This window comes from Dipteris shenzhenensis, chromosome 33 (genome assembly GCF_047967505.1).
Source record: "Dipteris shenzhenensis isolate YYH24624 ecotype China chromosome 33, Dip_SZ_1.0, whole genome shotgun sequence".
In the NCBI taxonomy this organism is placed as follows: Eukaryota; Viridiplantae; Streptophyta; class Polypodiopsida; order Gleicheniales; family Dipteridaceae; genus Dipteris; species Dipteris shenzhenensis.
Genome location: NC_141628.1, coordinates 32,679,828 through 32,689,980, shown reverse-complemented (window position 1 = coordinate 32,689,980; position 10,153 = coordinate 32,679,828). Strand labels below are relative to the sequence as shown.

Sequence of the window (10,153 nt, the reverse complement as noted above, 5' to 3'; positions counted from 1 at the left end):
AGAGGCGGGCCTTGCCAAATAAGTAACCAACCGCGAGCTGGACTTTCTTGTCGTCAACATAAGAATGAAACTGGACATGTACCTGCCACTTGTGGAGCCAAGTGTCGACCACCTCCTTCGTTCTTCATTTTTGTTCTCCAAAGTAGTGTTCCAAAGTGATAATCGGACCCAACACCGAGGCTAATGCATCCACGTGGGTAAGAGCCTGAACAGTGCCTAACACGAGGGTGAAGGAATTCTGTAGTGCTTGCATCTGTTGGGACAGCTCAGTAACCAAATTAAACCGGGAGTCTAATCAGGCTAGAAAAGTATTGAAAGCCGACTTTGTGATTAAGTCTCATATAGGTCTTGGTCATCGCCTTCTTGCATCTCCATAACCTGTTCGACCACTTGAGCCTCAGCCTGGGATGAATAATTCGCATCAGCTATGAGGGCTAGAGGAGGAATCATGAGAGGTAGAAAGATGGTGATTTGGGAAGAGCAGAAGCAGTACAGTAGAGGAGTACGGCTGAGAAACGAAAGCAGGAGAAGCAAATTGCTGACCAAAGAGCTATGGATGCGAACCAGCAGAGCTGGAGTCAAGGGAGCTGTGCGATCCAGCAAGAAAAAGAGGCAGGAGGCTGAGTCAGAATCGTGGAAGAGAAGGCCTAGTAAAGCGCCTGATCTGCGCCTATCCAAGGAGAAGGTGCGATTTATAAAGGCAAGGGGGCTGGTGATTTTTGGGCAGCCTAAATTGGATAGAAAGCCATAAAGCTCCGGATTCCTAGGTTGTCCTGCTTTTCAGTAAGCAGCTATTCAAAGCTGTCCAAAATCCCCCCTCCCTTCCATAATTGGAATGTGTTCGCTTTTCAATGGAAAATCTGGGAAAGCAATCATTGCCCTCTCTACAGCCCCATTGGATCAAGCGCATCCTGTACTCAGGTTCTACGTCATATCGCTCCTCTGCTCAGTTTCTACATCAGCCATGTTTGCGCTGTCCTCCTCCTTCCCAAAACCTGGGCGATTCCTACACTCCCCATCATCTTTCCCTAACATCAGTGATTTCTGGCACTACAAATACCCTTCATGTTCAAAAACGAAATCTTGTTTATCTTTAGCTGACACACGCAGATTTCTACCTGACGATTCCAGAGCATATTCTGAGTTTTTTCTTGGCAAATTTCGAGTTTGGGCATACCTGGAGGAATATCCCCTTCCATCGTCATTCCCAGAGAATCATACCTTAGGAGTTGGCTCTGATACCAATTGACACGACCCCGGAGCTCCTAAGAATTCGGACCTGCAAGCAAACACAAGAACAGCAAGAAACGTGAGGAACTGAGCAGGCTACTCGCCACCCAACCACGACATCTACCAAAAATGATCTCGAATCAAGAGATGTCCCCTCCAAGCCACGAGCTGAGCTACTGGCTCGAACTCCCAACTAGATCCCCAACCAGCCTGGTGTCCCATACCACTAGGTGGCACCTGGAGGCCTTGGATCTGTTGCTGGGCCTTGGGCTATGCTAGGATGCAGGCGCGTGTCCGTAACACGATCCAGGATCAGACCTTGCACGAGGGAGCTAGACTTGCTCCCACCTGCACAGTGAAAAATTGAACCCCTCGGCCCCTGTTATAGACTCGGGCCCAATGCGCCAAAAATAGCGGAGATCTCTATCTACCCTTGCCACTCAACCCGAGAATCAAGCCTGCCTAGCCCCAAGCCCCCCCAGGCTACCTGGGCTAGTCTTGTGTACCTCTGTACACATCAGATACCCATCCGTGCACATGACATGTGCACACTACAACACAAGCATGGATGCATTTATACACGAAGGTCATCACATGAAATTTCTCTGTCGGAACTCAGCCTAAGAACGGCAGGGTCAAACAAGTTTGAGGGATTCCTGTCAATTTACAATTTCCGTATCACCCAGTAACCTGATCTTGTGTGGCTACTCATACTTTCCATTACATTGAAACTGCCTGGTTTAAATCATCCGGATCAAAACTCTCTCCTATGATGTAACAATTACTACTTCGTTTGATCGGTTGTACTACTATAACAGAAAACTTAGAGTGCATCTGTGGCTTATTAGTCTAAGATTTTCCCAGTAAAAGTACAAGTTGCCTTTGAATGCAAAAAGCAAGATCCATTGCCTCATCATATAACCTCTCCTGCCCTTGTAGAATCACGACATCACAAAAAGCAAACACTTAGTTCCTCACAAGAAAGTACAGTTACCTCTTGCTTGGTTAATAAATGAACATACAGCTCATTATTCATCACATCGGTAGCACGTTTATTTGATCAGGTAATTGCAGGTTGACAATACATTAGTTGATTTCGGTAACTATGAAACAATTTCCTCATATAAATCTGGATAGTCGTTAATGGTAAAAGACTACAGCCCCAAGATTGGAGGATCACATAAATAAACTCCTTGTAGACGTAGCCCAACCTCTGCACCATCACATAATAAACTCCGTGTAGACGTAGCCCAACCTCTGCAACGCTATCCAGAACGCTGTACTCTTGTTGGGAGCCTCGCACACATACTTTCATAAGACCTTAGTCTTGGACCATTATCCACAAACGTCTCAAACCATTTCATGTGAGCTTATTCATTACAGCATCATGACTCAAAAGTTCTAGCTAAAGAATTAGCTTCCTTCTCAAACATCAGCGACATGCACCCTCATCGCAGATATAGGTCGTTCACGTACTCAGCTTTCTGAAAAAATTATGCAGCTAAATCCAATGAAAGATATAAGTCCATGAAGTAGCTGCAAATAGTAGTGTACAAATGAGGATAAACCAGCTATGTTGCATCCTCCGTTTCTTGTCTTAGATCTCGTTGGATGTTTTGTTTTCCAGAGGCTTCACACACTGTAAAATGGAAACAACAGGCATAGAGATTTCGGAACACTCCCACATTCATCATATGAAGGGAGACACAAGAATATGAATTTAACTGTAACACACAGTTCTTGTATTATTGTAGCACGATTATACTAGAATCTAAGCTCACGCAGACGCCATCCTAGAAAAAAAACGAGAGTCAGATATGATGAGGCTGTCAAAGACACGCTCTATTCTTGTGAAATCGAGGAAGGCAGGTCTTCACAATACAAGTTGATGTACGCAAGTATCTTGACCGCGATTACTTACATGTGGAACACCCCTTGTGCGGGCATACATAACACCAAAATTTGCAATAAAACCAAAGAGCAAGAAGTTCCGCTACTACGAGATTAGATCTTGTCTATGTCCTCATCCTCGAACTCGAGATAGTCATCGCCAGCCCCTTCATCCTCCTCATCCATCCCACCCGCAATCCCCTCGTTGAGCCGCACGTTGTCGGGCAGCTCACCATAAGCCTTTAGAAGCCGGGCCTCGTCGGGTTGGTATTTCAAGATGACATCCGCCTTGTCGTCCTGGTAATCGCGTAGGCCGACGAGAATGACATCCCCGGAAGCGATCCAGACCTTCTTGTGCATTTTGCCGCGGATATGGCAGAGGCGCTTGGATCCGTCAATGCAAAGGGCTTCACAGCGGCCATTGCCAAGCATGCGGAGGACCTGGGCGTACTCTTGGCCATCTTCCTTGAAGACGAGCTCGCGTTTTTCGTCTTCTGCCTCGTTCTTGCCACGTTTACGGTTCTTACCTCCCTTACCCTTGTTCTTAGGCATGGAGGAGGGATATGGGAGGAGAGGGGAGAGGCTGTGGAGGGGAAAAGCTGCAAAGATTTCTCGGGAGAAACAGTCAAGCTTCAAGCTTTCACTGCGAGCTCGACAAAACAAGCAGTGGTGAAGGAGAAGACGACGGAACTGTACAGTAACTGCGCAGTTATTGGCCACACCCCAAGTGAGTTTCCACGGGTCACCAAATTATCTGTGAGTATTGTGTAGCGGACTGGCAGTCTGATTTGGATAGCTCGCAGTCGCAGTGGGTGTACATGGAGGCTGCGCTTCCCATAAAGATTTCGGTGTTTTCTTCCACTGTAGCTTGCCGCGCTGTTCTGATAGTGTCTCGTGTGCATCTCGCAAGTAATCATAGGCATCGTCTATCAATGGCAGCTTTTGAGGGAGCAGTTGAGTCCATGGACTCTGGTAGCGGGACGTTCGGAAGAGGTAGGTGTCATTGAAGCGTTCTGTTTCGTTGTTTGTGTTTTCCAATTCGCATTCCATTTTCGTTTCTTAGTTCGGTTTAGAATTGGATGAACGTGGGTGCCTCGATCGTAATGATGTACAAGGGTATTGTTTGCAGAGCTGAAGAAGTATGAATCGAATGGAGAGTCCTGCTCCGCTGATGATGCCAATTCTTTGGACCCTCATAAGGGGAGTCGGGGTAGTCAAGCAGATGCAGGTAGTACCTGGAAGGATGTGCTTCGTCTTTATTGCGATTGCATGTTGTTAAGCGTCCTTTTTACCAAGCAGGTCATCCGGTGAGCTGCTTCGCAACGTGCATGATAACGTCTTCCTTGCCGCGCACCATTATTCAAGAAGCTCACGGGCGTGAAGAAGAAGAAGAAGAAGTCGTATCTGAGGAGAGGTTTCGAGGCTGTGGCAACACAGGACTATGTCGACGGTAACTTCCCCAATCTGATTTTTAACACGCTAGAATATTGTTGGAAATATGGTTGATGACCTGCTGTGTGCAGTTCGGAAGCTCCTGAGCGACGAAGGCATGAAAGGTACGATGAAGTGTGCTATGAACATCTACGTAAGGTCAAACTGTGTTGATGAATTAGTATATGCCGAGTCACCACTAAAATCAAAACATTAGCCCCTTTCTCTCGCAGATTTTCTTGCACAGGACGGAGGAAACCAAACACTGATTGATTGTTTTGCAGCAGACTTGATGTGCCCTCCGATCTCAGTTGTTTTCTCATTTGATTTCGTCTCCCTGGAATTGTTCTCTAATCTCTGCCTTGATATGTTCCTGTACTCCTGAGATTTCACATCTTGTGTTCGCTAATTCGCAAATGTTTCAGATGAGCCCTCTGATTTCCTTCGCTTTCTCAGATTGAGGATCCTTAGATTTATAGATTTTGTGAATCTCCCTCTTTGCGTGTTCAGTGTTCTCCTTGCTTGCAAATTGGAAATGAATCAGCATCCAAACAATGGTGCTTCCAAAACCATTACATATCAGTCAGTCAGTAATGAAAATCTGGAGGAACACTCTTGCTCCTCAAAGTCCGATAAAAGAGTAGAACAGCAATAATTTGCATATACGAGCACCACACCCACTTACGATTGAAACTGGGCGCTGGAAACGAGAGCCCCTCTTCGATCTGCATTGCGCACCAGAGAAAACGAAGCACTACACCATCTCACTTACAACTTGAGATTGAGATTGCACGCGCAGTCTATCATCCACTAAGAAAAAAGTCTGAGAATAATCTAACTCTTGCTTACCAGCAACGATGGACGATCTTGTTCTTTATATGCCATTTTATTCGTGATGCAGCCCGGGGAAGCAACGTGCATGAATGGCGACCCTGCGGAAGCTCAACCCGGACATAGTCCTTCTGCAGGAGATAAAAATACAGGGAATTGGAGGGAATTGGATGGATTCTGGTTCTCCCTGAAAAAGATGGGCTATACCCCTTTGTGAATAGCCCCCTGAGAGGAAAAGGGGGCTCGGCCATTTTGATAAAGGCGAGAGAACTCTTCAGGGACAAGGAGTGGTGCTTCATTGCAGTCGCTGTAGAGATTGAGGCTTTTCAGTTCAACACAGTAAACATCTATGCCCCTAATGCAGTGAAACTCAGAGCTGAGTGTTGGGGGCTGCTCAACTCTCACATTGCTGGGAGTAGGTGGATACTTGGAGGAGACTAGAACTTTACAGAGAAAGCACAAGACCGGGTGCAAAATTAGAAGCTTGGTCTCAACTGTGCTTGAACAAAGGCTTAACCGATTCGGCAGAGCTCGACCCCGTTGGGTATAGAGGATTCTCTTGGTCCAACAGACGAAGGGGAGAAGAATATCGTGCCGCCAGACTGGACAAGTTCTACCTCTCTCAGATGAGGGGTGGTGGTGTTGCGCCCCGATGAGCGGCGAGATCGCACAACACTCCTGCATTTCAGACCACAGCTCGATGGCGTGGCGGTTTAGTCTCCCAGTGCAAATCACACACTCGTTTGAGTCTCCCTAACAACAAATTTCTCTGGCGCGGGGACTTTTGCAAAACGGTTAGGGAGTCCTGGGCCGCAGGTAGAGACGAAACTACTTCGCTTTTGATCGCAGCTCAATAGGGGCCAAAGACACCATGGTCATCAACCTGACCAGAAGAAACCTTTTTGAGATAAGCTTCATAGCCCAGAAGCATGGCCCCCTAGTGGGGGTGTGGCTGATGAAGATCGCCAGATCTTACTCCTAGGTACTGGTGACAGCATAGGCCACGGGCGGGAAGCCCTTTAAGATGGCCCATTTTTGTACACTTCTGTTAACTAGTAATAAAATCGGCTTTTTTCTCTTTTTTTAAAAAAGTATTAAGAACTACTATAATAGCATTAATCCAACTTAGACACCCCCTAAACCTATCTATCCTGTTATCTGTTGAACATAGACGTTGTATTGTTTTCTTACACATTCGATGGCACTCCCTCCATCCCAGAGACAACAATCAGTTCATATGTGCCATGGGTATCACAACAAATGCAGAAACGAAAGGTGCCCTACACCTCAGTAATGAAGACTATTGTGTTTATCGTGGTGAAGGTCGATCTTGAGGGGCCCTAATCTGAGCAAATCATCATTGCATATGGTCCCAACCCCAAAGACCATGCAACAGGAAGTGTATGCCTAGTGTTGTCTGCATACCCCATTGTGACCTTCATTTTGACTTGTCTTTTGTGCATCCATACAGTTATCATTTGTGAATGACCGAAGACCAACGCTGACGCATATTGTTCAAGAGTTCAACGAGGAGGGCATTATTATGTATGTTGCGCAAAACGTTTCCTATATGCATGCTCGCCATTCCTTGGCCATCTTCGACTTCACCATTCTTGCGACTGTTCTAGAAGGAAGACTCCAGGCCACTCTACAGGAAGCTTTTGCTTTCCAAGTGTCGGACCTTGTCGATGATCAACAGGTGGAATCCCTCTTTGTCTCCTTGCTCACACATGTGATCAACTACAAATATGAGTAGCTTTCATTTCTAACAATCGTATGAACATTTACATAGGTGAGTGGTGTTCTGCATTTCAGTGACTTGAATGGCCCCCTTGTGGAGTTCTAATGCGGTGAATGTTCAGGCTCTTGTGTTAGCCACGACCCAGCAAGGCTGTTCTGCTACACATGTGATGGCTGAGAAGACATCTTCACACTTTCTTCTTTGAAGGGACGCATTATACTACGTGATGGCTCCAAGGTTGACGTCAAGCTCCGTGGCGCACATGAGGAAGAGGTTTCAGGATTGTGTCACTCATTCATGGATTACCACAGTCGTAGCATGGTCGCCACATGTAATTTACTGATGGACCGTCGTCCTACAGGGCAATTCACAATCAATAGCTCAGGATTCGTCACTGTGTTTGTGTGAGATGCATAGACATACAATTTGCTTAACATGATCTTATAATATGCAAACCAAAGCTCAACATTTCTACATAATGCCTACTGGGCTAGCGCAAGATTGTACATACATTTGGGTGGGAATAAAACCTCTTGCGTTGCATGGTTGTGCCGTTGTTCTCTACATACTGTTGTCTTTTTCATAGTTTCCAACAAGACACTTTCGTGATACTAACTCACTTCAAAAACAAGAAACTAGTTAAAGATAGTACCAACACTACATTAAGTGAAGCATCTTCTCGTGCTATTAGCCCACACACCCGCCTTGCACTTGCATCTTGAGTTGATCCTGTGCTACACTCAAACAATGCTTTGATGGACACACATATCGACCTAGCCACTGACAAATGTGATGTGGGGTGACACCCTCATGATTAAAAAGACAAACACAATGGACACACTAAGCTGTGTCACAACACTAGTAAAAAACCATACATATAGCTCTTTGCTAAGCATCCTTCATAATCACATCTCTGCAACAGCTTCACATCTCTGCAATAGCTTCCGAAGCAACATCACCCTGGTACAAGCTAAGGAGACCATGCCAAGATCCACGGAGTGACAAGCTGGCCAAGCACAAGGTCAAGGCCCTCTTGCAAGACTCGTCAACATCAAGGTATTCGGTCCATGATTGCTTGTAGCGTTTATCAAAAGTCCTTGGAATATCCTTTACTATTCTGCTCCACAATGGCAACTCAATCGTACAAACAATCAAAGTCGGTAATGACGATGGGCCTGTTAACCACAAAGTTCTAATGAATGATTGGGCTTGGCCAATGTTAGTTGCTCCATTGTATCTGCTCCAACCAAAAAGGGCTAACATGCATTAGGACATTCAAGATGAGCTACGCTTACAAAGAATTGCATCCATTTGCCCAGATTGCCTGCCAACAAGCTTGCATTATTTTTTAATGACCAAGACAACAACGGCTAGTACCCCATGTCTAGCATTTGTAGCAAGATCTATAGAATCAAGGCTACATGCCCTACCAACTTAGCTCAAGGCTCAATTGGAACAATGGGTGACACCCAATCAGGATATATCCTCGAGACGCATAGGACTAGTGTATTGAATGTGGGTGACTTCATCCTGTCACAAGGAAATGAAAAAGAGCCTCCAAGTCCCCTCAAACACTGTATGGCAACATCAACGTTGAAAAACTTCTTCAATCTAACATTGGCTATCGTGACTTCACATGCTTGCGCACATCTATAGATTACAAGCATCACATGAAGAAGAACTTATTCACCATGTTGCGCCAACTTGGCCCACCCACTTTCTTTGTGACTTTATAGGATACAGAGAGAATATGGAAACCTCTATTGGAAGACCTAATAAATACGGCTCAATTCTACATTCATAGGTTCCATGCTCTTAAATTTTTGCTTTAAAAAAACCACTCCATTCTAGGTGCAGTCGTTGACTTCTTCTTTGTGACAGCGTTTCAGAATAGAGGCAGCCAGCATGACCATGGGCTACTATGGTGTGAGAACACGCTGGCTTTCGGATGCATTGATAATGATGACATCACATCATACATTGATAGGTACATCATGGCAGATTTCTTGCTCCTGGATCTTCTAGAGAAAGAAATACAAACACATAGGCAAAGGAAGACTTGTCGAAGATGGGGCAATTGCAAGTTTGGGTTCCCAAGACCACCTATGAAAGAAACATAAATCTTGCTTCCCCTGCTAGAAGAGGCTAACGTGAAAGCAACTAAGGCAAACATGAAGAAGATTTCAAGCCTCTTGCTAGAAGAAAGCTCGCTACAACTTGACCTCCACATGTTCTTGCAATATCTCGGGATGAATACATCTTTGTACTTAAAAGCAAACTCTCCCAACCAACAGATTTTTTAAGAAGAGAACCAAAGGATTTGTACACGAACAATTTCAACCTGACTATATCCAAGCTTTGTGAGGCAAACACAGATATTCAATTTGTCTTGAACCCCCATGCAACAATGTCTTATTGTACATCGTACATGACGAAAATAGACAAAGAAACAACTGAAGCAGTCAAAAGTGCTCTCAATTTAAGCATGTCCAACGAATTGCCTGCGAACGAGCCCATATGCAACCTGGGAAATGCAATAAGACACACAACACATAAGTTTGCATCATGTTTCTTACCTTTGCCTATCGCTACCCTTGACAAGTGCAACAAGAGACTTCTACTACATTAACACAAGCCTTGTAGAGGAGAGAACACTCCTCTTGAAAAGGTGCACACAACTTGAGGCAATGGATCCAACGAGCACCAACATTTTCTTTGACAATGTTATCAAAAAGTACATTCGCTGATACATGCAATTTGAGAACATTTGCCTTGCTACTTTGGCCAGCGAGCACATGATACTAGCAAAGCAAGGCCATCCAAGAAAACGAGGAAAAATTATACGCTTCAATAACTACAACAAGTCAAAAGATCTTGAGAACCATTATAGAGAGCTCTGCTTTGCTATACCTACCATTCTTGCACAATGAGCACTCCTTAAGTGAAGAATTCCCGATGTGGCATGACATGTATCAATCGCACATGGAACTCATTAACGAGAACCACTCAAAGTTTGACAAGACATGCAGA

General features: G+C 45.1%; 1 protein-coding gene across 1 annotated transcript; it reads right to left on the bottom strand.

Annotated features, from left to right (window-relative positions):
- Positions 1 to 3,048: 3,048 nt before the first annotated feature.
- Positions 3,049 to 3,785, bottom strand: LOC147879988 (eukaryotic translation initiation factor 1A-like). Its single transcript, XM_087371803.1, has one exon. It carries the CDS (start codon positions 3,670 to 3,672, stop codon positions 3,235 to 3,237), a length of 438 nt encoding a protein of 145 aa, XP_087227929.1. The 5' UTR covers positions 3,673 to 3,785; the 3' UTR covers positions 3,049 to 3,234.
- Between the last annotated feature and the right edge of the window lie 6,368 nt (positions 3,786 to 10,153).

Coding starts and splice junctions, on each gene's coding strand:
- LOC147879988 (XM_087371803.1), bottom strand. CDS start 3,672: ATGCCTAAGAACAAGGGTAAGGGAGGTAAGAACCGTAAACGTGGCAAG.